At 35.0% G+C, this 23,985-nt stretch overlaps 1 protein-coding gene across 21 annotated transcripts in view; it reads right to left on the bottom strand.

The window, feature by feature from the left end:
• KTN1 (kinectin 1) overlaps nucleotides 1-23,985 on the bottom strand; it is a 185,784-nt gene that overhangs the window by 91,261 nt on the left and 70,538 nt on the right. For 16 of the 21 annotated variants that reach the window (XR_457381.3, XM_016424477.2, XM_007472933.3 and 13 more), the window contains 9 exons: nucleotides 23,882-23,969; nucleotides 18,740-18,906; nucleotides 18,300-18,368; nucleotides 12,839-12,876; nucleotides 11,955-12,045; nucleotides 10,677-10,745; nucleotides 4,391-4,428; nucleotides 4,150-4,231; nucleotides 3,385-3,453 (listed from right to left, as the gene is read on the bottom strand). Coding sequence is in view for 20 of the 21 variants with exons in the window: in XM_016424477.2 (XP_016279963.1) it covers nucleotides 3,385-3,453; nucleotides 4,150-4,231; nucleotides 4,391-4,428; nucleotides 10,677-10,745; nucleotides 11,955-12,045; nucleotides 12,839-12,876; nucleotides 18,300-18,368; nucleotides 18,740-18,906; nucleotides 23,882-23,969 (711 nt within the window). In the remaining variant the exon portion in view is untranslated. The remainder of the gene's footprint in view (nucleotides 1-3,384; nucleotides 3,454-4,149; nucleotides 4,232-4,390; nucleotides 4,429-10,676; nucleotides 10,746-11,954; nucleotides 12,046-12,838; nucleotides 12,877-18,299; nucleotides 18,369-18,739; nucleotides 18,907-23,881; nucleotides 23,970-23,985) is intronic. The other 5 variants (XM_056810785.1, XM_056810788.1, XM_056810794.1 and 2 more) reach the window with 2 other exon arrangements.

Here is a 23,985-nt window from a genome sequence, read left to right as displayed (position 1 = left end):
ACTCCCAGGACAAGAAGAAAATACTGAAAGCATCCAGAAAGAATTAAATACTGCAGAGCCACAAGATTTAGCAGTTTCAATATGAAAAAAATCATAAGATTTGAAATGATATTCCAAAAGTCAAAGAAGCTAGTATGAGAGAGAGAGAGAGAGAGAGAGAGAGAGAGAGAGAGAGAGAGAGAGAGAGAGAGAGAGAGAGAGAGAGAGAGGATTTTCAAATATTCCTGATGAAAAGACCAAAAGTAAATAGAAAATGTCTCTAAAATACAAGAATAAAGAGAAACATAAAAAAAGGAAACAAGAAAGATAAATCATAAAGAGTAAACTGTTTCCATTCCTACAGAAAAAGATGATACTTTTAAACTAAGAAATCCTCATTATTAAGGCAGTTAGAAAGCATATGCATAGAGAGAAGGCACAGGTAGGAATAAACTATGATGAGGTGATATCAAAACAAATAAAATTGAAGGTGATAAAGAGGATTATTTTGAGGGGGGGGGGGATAGAGAGAAAGACCTTTTACAGTAGAGGGCAATATGGGAGGGATGGCAGATAATGCTTGTACCTTACTCTAATCATAAGGAGCTCAAAGAGGGAATAATTTACATAATCAATTGTGCATAGAAATCTTATCTTTACCTACAGGGAAATAGGAAGGGAATACAATAAGAGAAGGGATAGGGGGGGAAGGGGGACAGCCCTAACAGTAAGGAGGGCAGATTTAGGAAGATACTGGTCAAAAGGAAAATACATTTGTGGAGGGACAGGGTGAAGGGAGGAAGGGAGAGAAAAGTGGGGGGAGGCAGAGGAAGGGAGAGAGAGGGGGAGAGGGAGAGGAAAACAGGATGAAGGGAAATCAAGAAATCAAGAATAACTATAACTATGAAAACAATTTTATAACAGGTTTTCCCAATAAGTCTCATTTCTCAACTACATAGATGTCATTCCCCAGCTGAAAAATGTTTAAAAGATCTGAACAGGCAATTTCCAGAAAAAGATATCAAAGTTATCTATAGTCATATGAAAAAATGCTCAAGATAACTATTAGTTTAATTAATTAATTATCACCTAATATGACAGAAAAGAAAAACCGCATATTTTGGAGAAGATATGAAAACATGAGACTCTAAAGCACTGGTTGTGAACTTAACCAATCATTCCGGAGAACAGTTTGGAACTAAATCCAAAGGATTATAAAACAGTAAATACTCTTTATCCCTGTAAGACTACTGCTAGGTCTGCATCCCAAAGAGATTTTTTTTTTAATTGAAAAAGACCAATATGTACAAAAATATTTATAACAGCATTTTTACTGGCATCAAAGAACTGGAAATGTAAGTATGCCCATCAATTGGGATAAAGCTGAAAAAGTTGTGGTATATGATTATATAACCTGTCTTTCGTTTCTTACAGCACAAAAGTATGAGTTCCCCAAAAAACTCTTAAAAAGTCTTAAATGAATTGATCCAAAATGAAGAGAGCTGAACTGGGAGAAAAAAGTAGACAGTAATAACATTATTTTACAATGATGAAACCAAGAATTTCTCAATTATTCTAAGTAATAAAATGGTTCAAGACAACTCAGGGGGGTAGGGGGAGGAAGCTATCCACCTCCAGAAAAAGAAAACCAAAGCATATTAATGCTTATTTTTCTTTCGGCACTTTTTGGGGGCGAGGGGAAGGGACTATGTTTTCTTTTATAATATAACTAATATGAAAATGTTATTCATGACTATATACATATATAACCTATTTCAAATTGCTTTACTTCTGGGAAGAGGGGCAGGGAGAGCAGGATGGGAGGGAAGGAGAGAATTTAGGAACTCAAAATTTAAAAAAAAAAGTTAAAAATTGTTTATAATTTAAAAAAGAGGGATTAAAGAAAAAAAGTAGTATAACTTCCTAGTATTTCAAAATAAAATATACAGAGCCTGTAAAAATATTTTCTTACATTTTTCATAGTATTTATTATATTTTTCATAAAAAAGGGAAAATTGAAAATTATCCACCTTATTCCATATTACAGCTGTAAGAGAGATAGCTCTCTCTTATTGAGAATACAATGCAAGGGCCACTTCATTTTAGCAAATCAGATATCTCTTCTTGTACAGTACAGAGAAAAGATCACCAACTCTGGAGTAAGGAAGCCAAATCTTCCTTTTTATACTTACCATCTGTATGACCCTGGGCAAGTCGGTTAATTTCTCTGGGCCTGTTTCCTCATCTGTAAAATGAGGAGGTTGGACTAGATAGCTTCAAAGGCTATCATCTATATTGGTACAGAAATCTATATCATTTTATATTTTTAGTAAATAGTTTTATATTTCTAATACTTAAAAGCTGTGTGAACATGAACTGCATTATACCTTCCTCAAATGGTTTCCTCATCTGAAAAATGTATTTACTTCTATAGACAGTAGTATTTATTTCTCTAGATTGCTGGGAAATTTGATAAGTGTGTAAAGTGCTTTACAAACTTGAGTGCTATAGATTTAAGTTTGTTGATAATAAAGTAAAACTTTTTTAAAAAATACTTAAGTATAAAAGTTGGCATAAAACCAAAATAATTACAATATTCAAAATTGGAGGAAAAAAGTAAAAGGTTAAAGAAATGAATTGTAAATATACTGCTATACATAAATACTGCTAATTATGATTTTGTTCATGTGTTAGCTATTTAGTGATTCTTAATTCACACACATTCCAGTATCTTCTTTGCCCTTCATGTATATTTCTGAAAGGTACAAATCAGAAGCAAAAATAAAATATTTTAAGTTATTAAATAATATAACTTTATTGGGATAGAAGCCATCAAGTAGTTCCAATTTGCTATGGAGAAACATTCAAAAGTTTTTAAAATAGGAGAATAAAAAACGATAGACATGTAAATGGGAGGATGACCCATGGATAAAAGATTAAATCCAAGCTTTAAAGAGAACACATAAGCTATTCTCCAAATATGTTAATAGTTTTATATGCAACATATAATAAAACCAATCATAAAAGTTTGTCTGTCTTGGGACAAAATAAATAATAGGAATATGGGAAAACAGAATGAAAAGAAAACCCTTTGAGATAGAAATAAAATTAACCACAACCATGTAAGCTAAAATTCAAGACCTTTATTCTAAAAGCAACATAGATCAAAAAATAGTTATTTACATGACTTTTTATAAATTGTAATACCTTTTAAAAAGTGCTTATAAAAGTCAACTAAGAATAATTTCCCTCAAAACTGAATAATTTCCAAATCTACACATATTCCAAGATCAACAAGTAAATGCAAATATCAAGTTACAGAAAAACTTGCAATAATTCCAAATAATGCAGAAAATATATTTTTCAAAGAACTATTGCAATGTACTATGTTTCTAACAAACTTACCTGTTCAGCTATAATAGCCTGTAATTTCTGAAATTCTATCTGTAACGCTTTATTTTGATCCTTTAGAATCTGAAAGAAATAAGGTTCTCATTTATCATCTATCAATATATTATCATTTTTAAAACATATAATAAAGCATGAATTCTAATATCACTAATGGGAAAAATTAAGTTTATTCTCCCATATGATCTTAAACAACATATAATTTCTAGATGTGTCTTAATCAATAACCCAAGCCTTATATACCATTTCACAATTTGGCTGCAGGTTGTAGATGGAAGGAGTTCTCACACAATACTGAAAGCACAGACACTGCTGACATTACTCAATAATTTAAAGTACTGAATGCTGCCAAGTAGAATACTTAGAAAAATCTAAATTAATTAGTTTGTCATATTTGTCTAGATTTTTATTAGTGTTTACCCAAATGTAATACAGTACTGGTAGGTGTTGAGCTAATAAATATAAAACTGCAAATAAAAATAGTTTCAATAAAAATTACCAATTAAGTTATTTTAAGCCCAAAGTGTGTGAGTAAAAATATTTATTTAGATATGTATACATATATATACACATATATATATATATATATATATATATATATATATATATATAAAATTGAAACAAATGGCAATGCACCAAACTTATATGAGTTAGCCACTAAAACTATTTTAGATGTCTAATAATATTTCAATTTGGAAATAATATCACATTTCTTTAAATAGTAATGAAAAGATTCATTGGGATTTAAATATTTTTTCTTACCTTAAATTCTTCCATTTTATGTTTAAGTTCACTTTGTAACTGTTCTTCAAGTGATCTTATCTTGTCATCCTTAACATTAATACTAAAATAAGATAAACATGTCATAAAAACAAGATAAATGTCATATGGTACTGATTACATAATTAATATAAATAAATTTATAGAACATGATTTCTAGAATTATAATTAAAAGTAGTAGACACAAAATTTGTGTATTACAAAACTTAATTTTTTTAATCACCTTTTTTGCATCTTTTCTAATTCATGTGCAACAGCAGCCTATATAACAAAAGAAAGATATAAAATCATTATAGCACCAGAGAAATCATTCCTTTATCAAAAAGAAAAGAAAACCAAGAAAAATACAAAGCAAGCTTTCACACTTAATATACTATACAGGAACACATTTCTAGTTTAACATAACTAGGAATCTAAGCTACAATTGAACTAATTGCTTCTAAGAATGTGTTTGATAGAGTCCATTACATGCTGTGAGCAGATAGTGGATGCTCAGCGGCTCAAACACAAAATTAGAAAATAAAGCACCTCAAAACAAAGGAAGGAAATGTCTCACTGGGATGAAAAAGAAAGTTGTCCAATTAATTCTAGCATCAGGAGAACCAACAGAATGAGGATCAATCCAAAGCACTTCCATGAGGTCTGAGTCAACAAAAAAATAGCTTGGGGGAACAGTCATAGACACTGCAAAGAAACAGCCTGACAAAATGAAATGGCAGTGGTGGAACAGCCCAAAGCAATAGCAGAGCAAGGAAGCAGCCCAACACTAGCCCAACATGGTCTCACATAACTTGATGTGACAAAACAGCAGAGTAGGGCAATAGCTCATGTGGCCTGATATAACTAACTGGAGGAGGAGGAAACAGTCTCACAAAGCAAAGAAAACCAACAGCAGATGGAGAGGAATCCAGCTAAACAAAACAATTGCAAGCCTCCTCACAAAAAGCTAGCCAGACACCCCCTCCAAATACACATTGAACAGAGCCTACACCAAGCATCAGAGAAATCTACATTATAAACTTGGAACAACTCTCTCACTACCACAGAACCTAAAGTGGGGGTGGGGAGGGGGGTTATAATAATAACTAGAAAATGAACAAAAGAGAAAGGAACTAACCTTAGAAAGTTACGTTATTATCAAGAAAGATCAAAATATAAACTGATAAGAAGAGGAAAATGATGGCAAAAAGAAAACCAAAGGAAGTGAGAAAAGATGTCAGGCCCCAAAAGAGTTCTTGGGAAAATCTGAAAAGTAGTTTTAAAAATCAAATAATGAAAGAAAGGACAGAAATATTTCAACAACTTTGCAACTTGAACAGACAAATAAGAAATAGAGGTCAAAAAACCACTGAAGAAAACAACTCTCTAAAAGACTAAAACAGTCAATCTGGACAAGGAAACAAAAGAACAAGGAAAAAAATTAGTCCTTAACAATTAAGAGTTGATCAAATGGAAACTAATGACTGATTCTATGAGGCTTCAGAAAACAAAAAGACAAAATTAAAAGAATGAAAAAATAGAAAAAAATCTCAAATACCTCATTGGAAAAAACAACTGATCTAGGAAACAGATGTTGGAAAAAAAATTTAAGAATCCTCAGAATTCTTGAAAGCTACAATCATAAACATAGCCTAGATACTGTATTAACAAGAAATCATCAGGGGGGGAAACTGCCCTGATAACCTCAAACAAGATGGGAAAATAGAAATTAATAAAATCTACCAATTACCTCCAAAAAAAAGATCCTGAAATAAAACAACCCAGAATTATAATAAAATTGAAAAACTCCCAGACAAAGAAAAGTACTGCAAGCAGGCAGAAGTAAAAAAATTCAAATATCATAGTGCCAAACTCAGGATTATACAAGACCTGGCAGCTTCAACATCAAAGGACCAGAAAGCATGGAATATGATATTCCAAAAGGCAAAGGATCTAGGCCTACAACCAAGAATACCTAGTGAAACTAAGAATAATTCTCCAGGGCAAAAATAAAATTGAACTGAGTACAATCATACCTGCAAAGGTGATAATTAAGATATTAAGATATCTATGATCCTTAAGGTACTTAGTAATCAAGGTACTTAAAAGTACTTAAGAACTTTATCACATTTAGGGCAGTGAAAAGGAGTATACAAAGAAAAAAATAAATTAAATAGGATGAGTTGCTGCTATATAATCCCCTCCCCAAAATCAAGGTTTGAGAAAGAGGGACAGACAAGGAGAAGAGAAAAGGAAAGAAAAGTGGTAAATTATCTACGAAAAACACCTAAGAGACAATACAGTGGAGCAGATGAGGACTTGTGGCAGACAATGCTTAAATTTTACCCTGATCAAAATTAGCTAAAAGTGTGAATAACACCAATATTCAGTCAGTTAGAGAAAACTAAAAGGAAGTAGGAAAAGGAAATAAGAAAAAGGGGGAAAGGGAATATGGTTAAAAAGGAGGACAGATGGAAGGAGGTTGTGGTCAGAAGCAAAACACTTTTGAATTGAGAGGCTGAAAGAAGAGAGAGTAGGATAAATAGAAGGAATATAAGATGGAAGGAAACACAATTAGTAATCACAACTGTGAATGTAAAAGAGATATGAACTAACCTATGAAACCGAAAAGGATAGAGGACTGGAAACCAAAATCTCAAAATACATCATCAACAACAAACACATTTGAAGCAGCAGAGACATACATAGAATGAATGTAAGGAGCTGGAGCAGAAACTTTATCTAAAATTTAAAAAGCAGTAGCAATCATGATCTCAGACAAAGTAAAAGAAAAGCTGGTCTAATTAAGAGTAAAGGAAACAAAGTACATCTTGATAAAAAGCACAACAGAAAATGAAACAATATCAATAATAAACATATTTACACCAAATGGCAGAGCATTCAAATTCTTAAAGGAGAAGTTACATGACTTAAAGGAGGAAAGTAGACAATAAAACTTCACTAGTGGGGCCCCTCAACCTTCAGCTCTGAGAGGTAGACGAATACAAACAAAAAAACAAGAAATGAGGTAAGAAAGTAAACATAATTTTAGAGTTCTAGTTCAAGTATCTGAACTAATACAAAAAACCATTCTGGAGAGCAATGTGATATTGTGATATGTTAAAGTCATCAAACTATGCATACCCTTTGACCCAGTTATACCACTAATGGATATATATCCCAGATATCAGAGATAGGGAAAAGGATCTATTGTTCAATAACAGTAGCTATTTTTGAAGTGGCAAAAAAATTGGAAAGCAAGGGCAAGTTCATTAAATGGGGAATGGCTGAACAAGTTGTAGTACATAGTTTAAGGGAATACTATTGTGCAATAAGAAATGATGAATAAGGCGAGTTCAGAAAAAATTTGGAAATATTTATAGGAAAGTGAAGTGAGCAGAACGAGGAAAACAGGGTATAAAGTAACAAATATTGTAAAATGATCAACTAACTGTGAAAGACTAAACTATTATCAGCAAAACAAGGTTCCACGATAACCCTAAGGGAATCATGATAGCAACTGCTATGCACAGCAAAAAAAAAAAAGGAACTATTGGAATCTGAATGCAGATAAAAGGGCTGCATAATTCTTCATTTGGTTTTTATTGTATCTATGATATGTATCTTCTGTCATGACAGGGAATATGGAAATATGTACAGCTTGATTGTTTTAACATGAATGAAAGTATTCATTGCCTTGGGATAGGAGAGAAGAAAGGGAAAGAGAATATAAATTACAAAATGTCAGAAAACAACTGTCAAAACAGAAAGGGTAATACCCAAACATATTCTTAAATCCTACAAAAGTAACTAAATATAATTTTTTTTTCTTAAACCCTTACCTCCCGTCTTGGAGTCAATACTGTGTATTGGCTCCAAGACAGAAGAGTGCTAAGGGCTAGGCAATGGGGGTCAAGTGACTTGCCCAGGGTCACACAGCTGGGATGTGGCTGAGGCCAGATTTGAACCCAGGACCTCCCGTCTCTAGGCCTGACTCTCAATCCACTGAGCCACCCAGCTGCCCCTAGATATAATTTTTAACAATGATTTCCTAAGTTATCAACATTCTGAAATTTGTGAAACAGGGAGATATGCTATTCAAAAGTAGTTTGCCAATATCATGGTAGCATAAAAATGCTTAAAAGCACTTAAAAGCATAAAAGGATTCCTATTGATGGCAAGGATCTCTTAATATGCTTATACTCACTGTACTACTAGCAAACGGTTCCCCTAAGCAATGCTTCTTTAGCAAAACACAAAATTAATATACATCATCCATCTACACTGCAAAAATAAAATAAAGCCGACATTAGTAGAATGTACTTATAATCCCTACTAGTAGGAATGCTGATTTGGTGAGTCATTTAATCTCAAGTGTTCTGAGCTGAAACAGGACTAAAGCCAATATGTATTAAGTGCAGGAAAAATACATCCTCAGGACCAAGGGGCCACCAACCTGCCTAAGAGAGGAGGAACTGGCCCAAGTTAAGAAATGGAAATGGTCAAAGTTTACATGCAGATCAGAATTAGAAACTGGCCCCCAAGTCTCTGCAGAGCAAAAAAAGGAAATCCAGGCTTTCCCTCTATCCTATTCCTGCCAAGAAAAATAAAGTTAAAAAACTTAAGAGGATGAAAAACATGTAATGCCAGGAAAAGAGGTGAAACTGAACTGGTAACCTATAAAATTAGTCTAGTAACATAAGCACCTTATAAAGGTACTACTGATGGATAATAACTCGACAAAATTAAGGAAGGAAGAAGAAGAGATGAGGCAGGATCATATATTTTGCAATGCTACAAAATCCCAAATGCTCACTGCCACAAAAAAAAGCCTTTATCTTCAAAACCAATATGCTATCTATATAGGCTATGAATCAGAGAATTGTAAAAAATTAGAATACTCAAAATTACAAATAGCAAAAAGAGTTATGTATACAGAAGTAGATTGTGACATGTAAAACAAAGATTTGAATGCAAGGAATTGAAAAATGAGGGGATGCCCTTCAATTGGGGAATGGCTGAACAAACTGTGGTATATGTTGGTGATGGAATACTATTGTGCTAAAAGGAATAATAAAGTGGAGGAATTCCATGGAGACTGGATCAACCTCCAGGAAGTGATGCAGAGTGAGAGGAGCAGAACCAGGAAAACATTGTACACAGAGACTAATACACTGTGGTATAATCGAAGGTAATGGACTTCTCCATTAGGGTCAATGCAATGTCCTTGAACAATCTGCAGGGATCTAAAAAACACTATCCACAAGCAGAGGATAAACTGTGGGAGTAAAAACACCGAAGAAAAGCAACTGCTTGACTACAGGGGTGGAGGGGACATGACTGAGGAGAGACTCTAAAGGAAACCCTAATGCAAATACCAACAACATGGAAATGGGTTTGAATCAAGAACACATGTGATACCCAGTGGAATTACGCGTGGGCTATGGGAGAGGTCGTGGGAGGGGGGAGGGAAGAAAAGAAAATGATCTTTGTTTCCAATGAATAATGTTTGGAAATGACCTAATAAAAATTAAAAAATAAAAAAATAAAAAAAAAGATATAATCATGGACATGAGTGTCACTGAGGAAGAGATGGGAAATAAAGAGACCTTAGAAATACTCTGGCATCAATAACCTTTTTTTAAATGAAAAGCATACTAGATATCTTCTATGGAGTTCACAGGAAATTGTGGAGATCAATGGAAAAAAACACAAGAAAGACTTATAAAAGACAAAAATAACATATTATCCATCAACATGGGAGGACCCCCTACACTAAAGAAATTACTGAAAAAGAAATGTTCATGTTTATCTCTACTTAAAGTGCAATCACTATATTTTTGTCTGAATATCCTGAAATTATATTATACATTATTTTTTAAATGTATATATACTATCTCCACTTAGATCTACTAAATGACTTGTACACTCATTGGCCAAATGAAACAATAAAGATAAACCAAAATTACAACTTGTTCAAATGTAAGCTACAAAGGCATCTACGTAGCTCAGTGGAAAGAGACTTATGGCCCTGAAGTCAAGAAAAGTTCTGGGTTCAAATCTGTCCTCAGACACTTCCCAACTGTGTGACTCTGGGCAAATCACTTAAGCCCAATTGCCTAGCTCAGCCTTTACTTACTTAGTATTTCAATATAATACTTACAATATTTACAATAAAGCCCTTAAATATTTATTTTGTATTGATTTTAAGGCATAAGATATGGGCTTTTATCAAAATAAATAAAAGCAGGTTACATCAACAATTTTCAATCTCAAAATTGATTAGTTCATTAGCAACTTGAGCATTTAGTAAGAAATAACTAAAGCCAAGCCATCAACATCTGAAAACAAGTTCCCTTTTCCTTATATAAAATGGCCAGTATAAGCTAGAACTAGACATTATGCTTCTTTTACCATATACTCATAAATTCATATGCTCTCATACACTCAACCAAGGTAGTATCAATATTACTGGAAATAAGTTATATTTTGTAGCTTTGGGGATCTTATCTATAACAGGTTAGTTTTACCTGTTCATTTGTCAGAGCTTGTAACTTTTGCACTTCTGCTTTTAAAAAGAAATTCATGTTCTGGATAACCTAGAAAAAAAGGGGAAAATGATGTTAAGTGGCCAAGTGGACAGAGTGCTAGATGTGGAGTCAGGAATATCTGAGTTCAAATCCTGATTTAGACATGTTTTGGCTGTGTGGCCCCAGAAAAAATCATTTAATCTACATTTCCTTAACAGTAAAAGGGAAAGTTAATAATAGAGCATTGCTGGGGCAGCTGGGTAGCTCAGTGGATTGAGAGCCAGGCCTAGAGATGGGAGGTCCTAGGTTCAAAACTGGCATCAGACACTTCCCAGCTGTGTGACCCTGGGCAAGTCACTTGACCCCCATTGCCTAGCCCTTACCACTCTTCTGCCTTGGAGCCAATACACTTGTATTGGCTCCAAGACAGAAGGTAAGGGATTCAAAAAAAAAATAATTGAGCATTGGTCTTATAGAAATGATAAATCTTGAGAGATTAAACATGTAAAGGACCTTACAACATAAAATACTATATAATGCCAGCCATTATTTTGAAAAATTGCTAAACATTCAAGATTTGAATTTAATAGATTGTCTGTGCTACTAAAAAAGACATGAATACTTTAAAAATCAAACATGAGCCCTTGTTTCTCTTAATTTTAAACTTTTTTTTAGTACTGCTTATATTTTTCAATTCATTTACTCTTGCACTAAAGCACTTAAATTATTTTAAGGATATGTTTTCATGACTTGTTTTTTAAAACTTACCTCCTGTCTTAGAATCACTACTATGTATTAATTCCAAGGCTGAAGAGTTGTAAGGGCTAGGCAATGGGAGTTAAGTGACTTGCCCAGGGTCACACAGCTATTAAATATCTAAGGGCACATTTGAACCTCCCATCTCTAGGCTTGGCTCTAAATTCACTGAGTTACTCAGCTGCACCTCCTGCCCACTACCCATGTTAAAAAAAAAAAAAACTGGATTTTTTTCCTAAAGGGGGAGAAATACTTTTATTCATTACAACTTAATACTATCATTTTTTAAAAACCATTCAAATCATTCAAACATTAGAATTCTACATTGAAAAGACTTTATTCTTCATTAATAAAAATTGTATCAATACTGTTTTTCTCAACATTTTTCAGAATGGTTAAAGAAAATCCATTGGTTACATAATAGAATTGCAAAATTTCAAGAAACTGCCACACAAACTATAAGTAATCATAAACTTCTTCACACTATATTTAGTTAATAGGCCTATATACAATCTACAATACCTTAAGCTCCTCTTCTTTGCTTGTTAGGTGATCATGTTCATTTGCTAAGGAATCTTCAGTCTGTTTTATCTGTTTATCCTTTTCTGCAATCCTTTAACAATAAATAGGTTGACACTAATGAGTGACTAAAAAGTAGAACCCTGATGGCATTAAATATTGTCATCTTAGTAACTCCAATACTAAAATTTTATTCTGATATCTCATCATGATTTACAGGTAACATTGATTCTCAAGGCCATACTAGTAAAACACAAGCCCTGGCAAAATCACAAGATAGGGGGAAAGTCATTTAAGAATCTGCCTAGCACGTATGAAGAAATCTCAGAACCAAAAGAAATATAAATTCCAAGAATAATTAGCTTTGTTGGGTCACAGAAATTGATAAAACAAGAGCTAAGATTTTGAAGTAGGTTCGGAAGGGTTTGAACCTTCAATAGTAGATATGTAGCTCTACCAATGAAATGACAAAACTATGAAGCATTATTACTATTATACTTGTTTCCAGACATACATACTTAAAAATTTTATAACAAATCATAAATTGTAAAATAATTTCTTCTTGGACATAAAACAACAAAAAAGATAACACCACAGGTCCTTACGTATAAATCTTTAAATAGCACAACATTTTTAAATAGCACATAGCATCCAAATATTCTTAACCCACAATGTCTTTAGTGATATACCATTAACAAATTATTTTTCTAAATAAGACTAAAGCAGTGTAATTATTACAAGATGAAGTAGAATCTTTTACTATTAAACTGAAGGAGTTATACCAAAAGCATAAATCAGATTGCAGATGCTGTATGTACTATGATGACCAAATAATGACCAAAAAATTCTCATTTTTTAAAAAAATAAATATGTGATATTAGCCTTACACTTTATGTAATTCTTCTGCTAGGACTGAAGCTGAGGTCTGAAAATAAAAAAAATAAATAAAACAAATGAGAGTCAATGCAAAAATATATTTAAAAGGAAATATAAACATGGCATAAAAACCTTCAAACTATGTAAAAACTAAAAAGAACCTTTAAGTAGTATAGAAGTTTTTAACCAGGGGAACATGCATCTTTTGGGTTTTAATATTTTCATAGCCATATATTGCAATATAATTTATTTACATTATAATAATTTTATCTCATGCATTTAAAAACATTCAAAGAAGGGTTACATGGGCTTCCCCAGACTGCCAAAGGGATCCAAGACACCAGAATGTTTAAGAACCCTTGATCCAGGAATTAAATGATAGCCACAATGATGGAACTACATAAAGTAAAAGATTGATTAAATCTGTTAAAAATTAAAAGATAAGCATTTAAATGAAAATCAAGAAGCAAACAATTACATGCAATTCTTCTCTTCCTTTAAATCCATTTATATTACTACAATGATTTACTTTAAAATATAATTAAAGAAATGTTTGTTTTTATTATTTATTTTTTAAATAATTGTGATATTCCCTGATCAAATGAATTCTGACTAATGTTTTAAAGTTTTAGCTAAGGCTAAAGCTTGAGACTCATTTTCCTTCATAACATTAGAATGAAAAATTAAGATTTGTCCTCTTTTCTGCCTCATATAGCAAATTCTTTCTAAAATTTGGGGCAGCTAGGTCCTTAGACACTTCCTAGCTGTATGATCCTGGGAAAGTCACTTAACCCCCACTGCATAGCCCTTATCATTCTTCTGCCTTAGAAGCAATACCTAGTATTGATTCCAAGATGGAATGTAAGGGTTTTTGTAATAAAAAACGAATTAAAAAAAAAGATCAGTTTTACTATACCATAGAAAAGTAATATATATCCAGGTTAAGAAGGTAGTCTGTGGCCAGGTAAAGATCTTTCCATGCTAAAGGAGTTTATATTTGATCCTTATAGCAATAAAGAGGTATTGGTGTATACCAAGTAAAACAGGTACATGATTAAAATAACTCTGGTAGCTGTGTTGAAGGATTTAAGATGGGAAAACCAATTAGGAAGCTATTGTAATAGTCCAAACTAGAAGTGATAAATGTCTGAATTAAAGTAGCAGCAGGTAAATTCTGAGAAGTGGTGAGCAGTGAGAAAGACCAAGGGTAGAATGAAAAGATTTGGAAGGGAGGTGATGTAGCAGTGGACCTGGGATTAGGAAAACTCGGATTCAAATCTGCCCTCAAGAAACTGTTGGAGCCAGGGCATGTCACTTTCACTCTATATGTCTTTAATATTCTCATCTGAAAATGAGAATAATGGCACCTACTCCTCAGAACTGTTGAGAGGACAAACTGAGATATTTGTAAAGCATTCAGCATACCTTAAGGCATTATATAAATGAAAACAAGGAGATACCACTAAGAATTAAGGATAGCAACCAGTTTATAAACCAGGAAGATTAAACGGATGGTGGAGAAGAACAAGATGGTGGAGAAGAACAAGGGATTTCAGGTCGGGAGAAGAAGAGTACAAACACTACGGTTTGTATACTGGATATCCAGTATATGATGCCCAGTGGGCAACTGGTGATATAGAAATGCGGTTTAGGAGAAAGAATGGAACTAGAGAAATAGATCTAAAATTAACTTAAATATAAGGCAGCTAAGTAATGCAATGGATAGACTTGGGCCTCAAATACTTCCTGGCTATGTGATCCTGGGCACATCATTTGATTCCTCATCATTCTTCTGCCTTAGAATTGATATTTAGTATCAATGCTAAGATAGAAGATCACTTTTTTTTACTGTACTTACACAGAAATCATTAAATGTATGGCAAGCTGATGAGATCTCTAAATGCAAGAGTCTAGAGAAGTGAACCTAGGGCAGAGTCCTGAGATACAAATATAGTGAAACAGTGATACTGATAATCACACATCAAAGGAGCTTGAAAACAGACAGAAAAAAGTAAACCAGGAGAGAACAGTGTCATAAAAAGCAAAAAAAAAAATTCCCAAGAGATGAAGGTCAACAATGTCAAAAGCTGAAAAGAATTCAAGAAGAATGAGGATTATTTAAAGATCATCTGAGACTGCAATTAAGAGATCATTTACTACTTTGAAGAAGGAAGTTCCAGTTAAGTGATGAGATCAAAAGTCATGTTGCAAAGGGTTAAGAAATGAGGAGAAAATGTATAGATGCAAACATAGAGTGCTTTGAAACAGTTTGGCTGTGATGTAAGAGTTAAAATTTGGAGGAAACTGAGGCAGGTAGAAATTATTTTCTCTCTGCAAGGTGTATTATATTTTTAGAGGTTTATTGAAAATTGAGAATTTAAGAAAATACAAGTAAGAAAGGCATGTACTAGGTGGGCCGAGAGGCCCAATTCAATTTCACTCACATCATGAGAGACACGTCTGCTCCGAAGCGGAAGTAGAAAAGAGACCCTCAGCAGGCGGAGAACTCCTTTAAATAATAATTCGTGTTCTCGCCCAGGTGAAAATTCAGTGTGATTACAAAGCATTCTGAGAGCTAGCAAGGACTCCTGGGGATTGGAGTCCAGAGTTCAAATCTCCATTTTTACAGTAAAAAGGAGGAGAGATAATGGAAGAAATGGTAAGGTCTAATGAACCATTTTTGGCAAGACCAGGAATGTTGGCTGGCACTAAGAAAAAAAACAGTAAGTAATTAGCAAGAAAAAACAAGTCACAGATAGATATATTATGAGTGAGAAAGAAAGAGGGAAAAAGAGCCTGAGAAGTAGGTAGAGATGAATGAAAGAAATGACTTAATGAGTAATCTGTTGGGGATGTGACCAAGACCATATAGAGAAAGGCTGGCCATAGTGAAAAGAGCCACTTCATTATCAGATACTAGAGTCTAGGAAGAGAGTAGAGTTTAAGGTAAGGAGGTTCTTGTGACACAATACAGAGAAGGGGAGAAGAGATATAATAGTAAAAAAATCCTCTACTTTGTCACTTAATATGAAGCAAGATCTTCAGCTCAGAGGATAGGACAGTGGAAAGAGGAAATAAGGGAGGTCTGAGAAGTTTAAGAATACCATGTGTGGTGAGTGCGATAGAAGCTATTAGGAAAGAATCAAAGGACCTACTTAGTGAATACCTGGCTACGGTCTACATGAATCTGTAGTAAATCCAATTAGCTCATTTGCTTGACAACTTCCAGTTCCCTTCAACAGTGTGGAGCTAGGAATGGAAGGGAGAATGAAGCATTTATTAATCATGCACTATGTGCAAATCTCAGGAGACACAAATGGAAAAAACAGCTCTTGCACTGTGGTAGTCTCTCGGTGACTGAGAATGACTATTGTCTTTGTGCAGTTTCATCTACGGTGTACCCTCATGTGGCTTTGCAGTCCAAAGGCTGAGGCGCACAGTGTGTGGCACATGGGGCCTGGGACGCCAGTTGTTACGGGAGGTGCGGTTGTGGCCTGGTGTCGGCGTTCACACGCAGCGGCAAGACGTCGACGTCGTTCATCTTCAAAGGTGGCGGCGGCGTGGTGAATGTGGGTTCACCAGCTGCTTCTGTCAGAGGCAGCGAGTTCTAGTTGCTCTTGCACTAACAAGGAGCGCACATTCTAATGATGGAATATTCTAATTGGAGAAACAATACATCTAGAAGTTGCAGCTACAATTTGAGATGGAAGGCCTCATGGTCCTTACAGTACAGTGATAAAGTAGATGGCAGTACCTATTCTTTAATACTCTTCCCCCCTTAATAAAATCATATGAGTTTCTGAATCATATGACAGTGGCAAGGAAATTAGTGGCAAGAACTTTCTTTTCTGGCTCTTCCAAAGATGTGGCTATAGATTCCTTGCGAGAACAGTTTTCCAGGCAGCATCCACACAAGGACTTTTTACCAGAACAATGGCTGTGGATGTAGCACTCCAGAGGCTCTTGGGTCTAGGATCTTGGACTATCTTCCTCAGTGAAAGAAAAGATGGTGTTTGAGGTCCTGGGAGTGGTCTGGCTTGCCCAGCACTTGTTGTCTCAGCTCAGCTAACCTGCCTGCCCTGGGAATCAGAAGTCATTTGGCAGTTGGTGAGGACATGCCTCCAGACCTGGGTTAGAAGTTAGTCTGGCAGTCTGGGCATGCAGATGCTCCAAAGGCTCCTGTGCCTATCTACCTGCAGTTGATCAGGATTTATTGGTGATGAAGAAGGGGGACCAGATCCTTTTTCCATGATGATTTCTCCCTTCAGTGGAAGACTCGGGGGGGGGGGGGGGGGGGTTGGCCAAGAAGCAAGATTGGTGGTTTGAGGGACATTGCAATTCTCAAGGCTCTTGGGTTCAGGTCCTGGTTTGTCCCCATTAGGATTCATGTCAGTATGGGCTCAAGATTGAATGATAGGATTTTGACATGCCAAGAATTCACTGTCTCCTGTCTCTCCGACAAGATTCCCTGTTACTTTTCAACTAGGCAGGCTTTCCTGCCCTGGGAACACACTTGATTGGCAGTTGGCGGGAGGAAAGGCTGGCTTCTTCTCCATGGAGCCTCTCCCTAGATGATGAGTCCAGGGAGTGGGCTGGAAGTCAGATAGGAGGTCTGGGCATGTAGTCCCACCCAAAGTTCCTGTCTGCTTAATGGTAGCCAGAAATTGCTAATGGTGATGAGGAAGACCATGGCCCCCTTCTCCACAATAATTTCTCTTCTCAGTGGTGGCTGCAAGGGCTGGGTGAGATAATCAATATGTGGGACACTACAGTTCTCAAGGATCTGAGGGTCATGGTCCTGACCTGTCTCCATTAAGAGTCCCAATGAAGGTGGTGGGTGTAACTTGCCCAGAACGTGCTGCTATATCTAATTTGGCTTATCTACCCTGTGGGTGGCAAGTGATTGACATAAATAAGAGCAAACAATAAATACATAAATATGAGCAATAAGAGTTTGTCAACATAAGAACAGCAACACAAGACAAAGTGGAAACAGATTTAAGAGAAAGACAGGGTAGAGTTTAATAGGTTAACACTAGGTTCAAAACTGAGAAGTAAAGAAAGTAAATTCAGAGCAAGGGTGATGCCCTGAGAAAATCCTGAAGAATAAAGGAATTGGAAGTGATGATGAAGAATATATTTTAAGGAGGGGGATAAGGCAAGAGAATGACAAAATAATAAGTGACTGTTCAGATAAAAAAATGTCAGTCTTTGATCAAGAAAAATGAAACCCTAAGCACAAAGAATATGAGATGATCTGTGGATTCCCTATTTTTCAAACATAATATGCTGAAATTACTAAAAGTTAGGAAAAATAATATATATTATTATATATATGGCACTCAATCTATTGGTCTTATTTATAGAACACTCAACCTCATTAATTACCATAACTAAGTGTGCAAAAAAATATTTAGCTGTCAATAGCCTTCCAAAACTTAATAATGCAAAATAGGAATACAATCTTATTACCTGGGCTGCCATCTCAGTATGAAATTGCTGAATTTGAGCTTTCAAAGCCTCATTTTGCTCCAGAAGATCCTTTCACAAAAAAAAGAGAGAGAGAGAGAGAGAGAGAGAGAGAAGAGAGAGACATAGGGGTAAAGAAGTATCTGTGTTCATGTTTAAAAAGAGCACTGGTTAAGTAGGTAGTAAGAAGTAATTAAGAGATTATTTTCAAACCAGGAGATGGCCGAACAATCGCTATATGATAAAACAAGCACAAGGTTGCACTTTTAACTAGTAGACTGAGATACAAAACTATAAGCAAAAGCCCTCCATTTCATAATGCAATAACCCAAAGTGAAACATGCCACCACCAAATTCTCATTTGATTGAAGACTAATGTTAGAGGTTATTTAATACCATCAAGCATTGCATTCTCTAAACAGAATGAAAAATATATGGGATACCTGTGCTTGCATTTGTAGAGAATCTTCTTTTTTAACCCTCTTTTGTTCAGATTCCATTAGCTGCATTAATCTTTTCTCCAGTTGCTGTTTTGATACCAACGTATCTGTAAGCTTACTATGCAGGCCCTGGACTTCATTTTCTTTGGCCACGTACTTATTCTGTAAATCTGCAATAAACATCCAATATTCTAAATATTTTTAAAGGGCTATGGATAGTGCCAATTTAAAGGAAAGACAGATAGATATCTATCCAGTTAGCTCTGAGCTCAACACCTTAAACATTTTGGTATGATTCCATCAGTAGGATGTAATTTCCTGTACAGAAACCTCCTCTATCAAAAAGGATCAACTCCACTGTAACTTGCCATCATACAGAGCTGTCTGGGTCACTGAGTGGCTTTATCATGGTCAAAAGGCCAAGATCATTCAGCATTTGAAACCAAGTCTTCCTGATGTTTTCATCCACTATACCAAATTTGCATTTTCCTTGTACTTAAAATGCTTTAAAAATGTAGAAAATTGATTTTTTGAATCTTATTTCTTTACAAACACACTGTTACATTAATTTATTATTGAATTAAGTTCCTTGTGTCTTACAGGCTAGTTTCCAATGATAATATCTAGAAGTGAAAACAGAAAGCAACCTATTCAGAAAAACTGGAGCCACCCATTCTAATTCTATAAAATGTCTTCAATACCTCCCCTCCTTTCCATTCCCTATACAGCTAGCTGTCTCTTTAGTATCATCTTCAAGCACTCTCAATCACTGTAGTATTAAATATGCAGTACTAGGGCAACAAGGTGGCTCAATGAATAGTGCAAGCCCTAGAGACAAGGGGTCCTGGGTTCAAAACTAGCCTCAAACACTTCCTATCTGTGTGTCCTTGGGAGAGTCATTTAGCCCCAAATGCCTTTGCCACTCTTCTCCCCTAGAGTCAATATTCAATACTGATTCTAAGACAAAAGGCAAGGGTTTTAAAAATAAATATGTATAATATTTTACACACACACACACACACACACACACACACACACACACACGTATGTACACATGCTCAAGCAACCAGGCCACAAACTAGCCTGAAACAGATTAAAATGTAATTAGAGAATAATTGACAAAATAAGGAAATTTCAGATGTTAATATGATTTTCTAAGTCAATATGCACCCTGGAGGGATCTTTATATATGGGTTAGTAGCCTCCATTTCTATTTGAGTTTGACACCACTGAACTGTTTAGGAGAGCCTCTTATGGCCTGCTTTTATCATATCAAATTTCTACTTTAAAATCTCGAGGGGCACCTCATTAACAAACATACAAACTATGAATTCCAAAGTTTAATAAGGAGGTCCTCCACCATTTGGCACCAATCTAACTTTCCACAATTCTCTTATAACATTGTGTACCACTCTAACTCTCCAACACCTTTTTCTTGTCTTGTTTATCCTAGTCATTGCTCCCACCACTCTTAAATAGAAAAGACTTCCTCCTTGACCACCAACACACATTTTCATCTAAGTTCATTTTTCCTCCTCAAAGACTCATCTCGAGGGCATCTACCATCAAGAATCCCTCCATGTTGTCATCATCACCCTTTACCTCCATAAAAAGAAATCTTAATTCAATCCAATATTTATTATCAACATACAATGTGAAAGATACTCTACTAATTGCTAAGAATACAAATATTTAAAACTAAATAGTGCCTGTGTTCAATGACTTTAATAGTCTGGTGAAATATTATAACATGTACACAGATAAATTAATAGAAATTAATTTGAGGAAGAGAACACTCACCATTGGGAAACAGTAAGGGAAAACGTTTATACTGTTAAGTGGCACCTAGGTTAATCCATGAAGGAAGTTAATAATTCCAAGGCAGGTATGAGAAGGAAATATGCTCCATACCTAGAAAATGAGTGCAAAAGCACAGAAATGGAATCTGGAATACAGTTTGAAGAACAGCTAGAAAGATATCTTTAAGTGAGACTGGAAATTCAAAATCCAGAATAAATAGTTCTATTTTATCCTAACTCCAATAGGGATCTTGAATAGAGGAATAAATGACAAGGTTAGGCCTGGAGCATAAGAAGATTAACTGTTGACAACTATGTGTGGGAAAGGAAGCTAATGTAATAGTCTACTTCTTCCACTTCATGATACTCTCATCTCTCCGTTTTTGTGACATTGTTCTTAGTTCTCTTCTTACTCTCTCAGAGCCATCTAAGGCTCCTTTATTGGAAAAATTCTATTTTTGTATTCTGTATATTCTGTTCCATATTTATGGGTAGAACCAAAGGCTCCATCCTAGGAAATATACTAACTTCTCTCTACACTTTGGGGTCCTCTCATCAACTCCCATTTGCATCTTTATGCAGACTACTCCTAGACTTAAATATGCACCCCTAGACTTTCTCATGAGTCTCTATCCCAGATCATCAATCTGTCTTATCAGACAGTACAGAATGATTTTCTCAGGAATTTCAATCATATCTGAAATAGAATTAATCATCTTTCCCTCTGAACTACTCTCTTCCAAACTTCCTAATTTCAACTGGGCACAATGCCATTCTTCTTGTCACCAAAGTTCACAATCTCAGAATCGTTCATGTTCAACTCCTTTGCCCCAGATATCTAGCCAGAGTTCTAAATCTGACAATTAATTTACATTCATCCAGTTTTCTATAATCACATAGTCAGCACACTTCATCAATTCTTGCCTGAACTATCACAATAGACTCCAAAATCAGTGAATTAGACTCTTCTGTTTGGCTTTTAAGGCCCTTTACAACTTGGCTCCAAACTACCTTTAAAGCCTTACCATATATCACAAAACACATATAAACATTTTTAACACCAGTCAAAACAAACCTTCATACTAGTTCTCAAAAAAAAATTTAATTTCTTGCCTTTGTACAAAGATTATATATTATATACCCATACTTCAAATGCCCTCTTTCTCAACTCAGCTTCTTAGAATCCAAAGTTACTTTCAAACCTTACCTCAAGCAATACTTTCTACATATTTTGCTAATATTCTAAAACTGGTAGTGAATATTTATTTTGTATACTCATAAATATAAGTATTGTCTCTCTGATAAAATGTAAGCTCCCTGAGAACAGCTTTTATTTTTGCTTTGTATACTCAAAATCTACAATCAGAATCAAAGTATATGGTATATAGTACATTCAAAAAATAAATACATGCTTAAAAACATGGCAATAATCCAAATTATGTGGCAATGTGAATGCAAGAACTCCACAATCTCTCACAATGCCTGACAATTCATTAAATACATGTATATAATAAAGTGATTCTGGGGTTATGAACATTGTTAACAGGGAAGATGGGGGGGGGGGTAATAAGTTGGGATGACACCTTTCCACCTTTCCCCAACTGCTGCTGCCTTTCTCTCAAGATTACAGAATTTATACTGCAATGAAACCCCAGTAGCCATCATACTATGTGCCACCTTCCTAAAGAAAAGCACACAAAGTAATTTCTAAGTCAAGAGAAAGCAACACACAAAGGCCTGTTGAAACTAAGAGTCATGAAGGAGGAAATATGTCAAGCTAAACATACCAAGAGATAAGAAATGAAGAGGTAAACCATTATACACATGAAGGATAGCCTATGCAAAAGCGGAGACACAGGAAATGGAATGTTATGTACGAGGAATATCAAGTAGGTCATTTTGGCTGGAATATATAATAAGTAGGAGGAGTAAGTTAGTCAGTCTAAAAAAGCAAACAAATGCCCTACTATGACAGGTTTGCACAGCATAGCTGAGGCAACCTGAGAGACATCATGTTTAATTTATGGTACAAAAGACAAGAAGTCTATGCTTGACTTCTTTCACCATTACTTTTTTTTTTAAGTTATCACACCTTTTAGGGTATAGAAAAAGAGTCTATGAGTTATTTCCCTATTACTTTAAGTAAAGAGTATGCGTTATAGTTTAGTTGAAAAGAATTTAAATCAAAACACAAGGTTCCAGGAGATATGAGGAAACTAAGATCTATATGTTTGACATATTCAAAAAGTTTGAACATTATGCAACCAACGCCTTCTCTCCCTAAGTCACCCAAAAAAGTCATAGCAAAATCCAAAAGTACAAAAGAACAAAAAACTTAGTTCTCTGTCCCACGATTCCTGAAAAATCTCATTTTCAGCAGAGGACTATATCTATCATAAAGAAAATGAAGGATAACATACAATCTACTTGTTATTTCAAGGAAAGACAGAGCCAGAAGAGGAAACAGGAGGAAGAAAAAAAGATGTCAGAGTTATAAGAATCTTATATTAATTATAGATGTAAAGATCTTATTATCCTTTGTCTTCATATTAGATACTAAATTTTCTTTTAGAAAATTCATCACTATAGGCAATGCAGTGATTCTGAACAACTTGGAAGGATTTATGAGAGAGAATACTATCCATACTCAGAGGAAAAACTGTGGGAGTAGAAACACTGAAGAAAAACTACTGCTTGATCACATGGGTTGAGGGGACATGCCTGAGGATGTAAACTCTAAATGAACATCCTAACACAAACACTAACAACATGGAAATAGGTTTTGATCAAGGACACATGTAATACCCAGTAAAATTGTGTGTCAGCTATGGGAAGGGTAGGAAGAGGGGAAGGAGATAAATAATGTAACCAAGGTAACCAGGTAACCAATGTAACCAATTCTTGTAACTAAGGAATAGTGTTCTAAATTGACTCAATAAATAAAAAAAAAATTTTTTTTAAAGACTTGTAAAGCACCAAAAAAAAAGTTTTTTTCATCACTATAGCAAGCTACTTAACACTGACCTCCCTCATAGGCATCTAATATTATATCTGATATAGCAATTAATTAAAGGAAGTCAAGAGAGGGCTTGGGGGGGGGGGGGGGGACAGTCTTAAAAGGAACATATTAAAACTAACTCCTCCTTCTTAATAAACCCAATGGTCTGGGTAGCTCAGTGGATTGAGAGCCAGACCTAGAGATGTGAGGTTCTGGGTTCAAATCTGGCCTTAGACACGTCCTAACTGTGTAACCCTGGATAAGTCACTTAAACCCCATTGCCTACCACTCTTCTGCCTTAGAACCAATATTTGATATTTTACATGGCTCATTCATTCTTCTGCCTACCTTGTTGTGTTGCTTCATGCTCTGATGTTCTTTTCCTGATATAGCTCTGGACTTCTTCCCACCTTCTCTCAGCTTCCTGTAGTTGAACCTTGCAGTTTAAAAGA

This window comes from Monodelphis domestica, chromosome 1 (assembly GCF_027887165.1).
Source record: "Monodelphis domestica isolate mMonDom1 chromosome 1, mMonDom1.pri, whole genome shotgun sequence".
Classification (NCBI taxonomy): Eukaryota; Metazoa; Chordata; class Mammalia; order Didelphimorphia; family Didelphidae; genus Monodelphis; species Monodelphis domestica.
The sequence above is the reverse complement of the archived record's forward strand: the minus strand, read 5'-3'. Positions and strand labels throughout refer to the sequence as shown.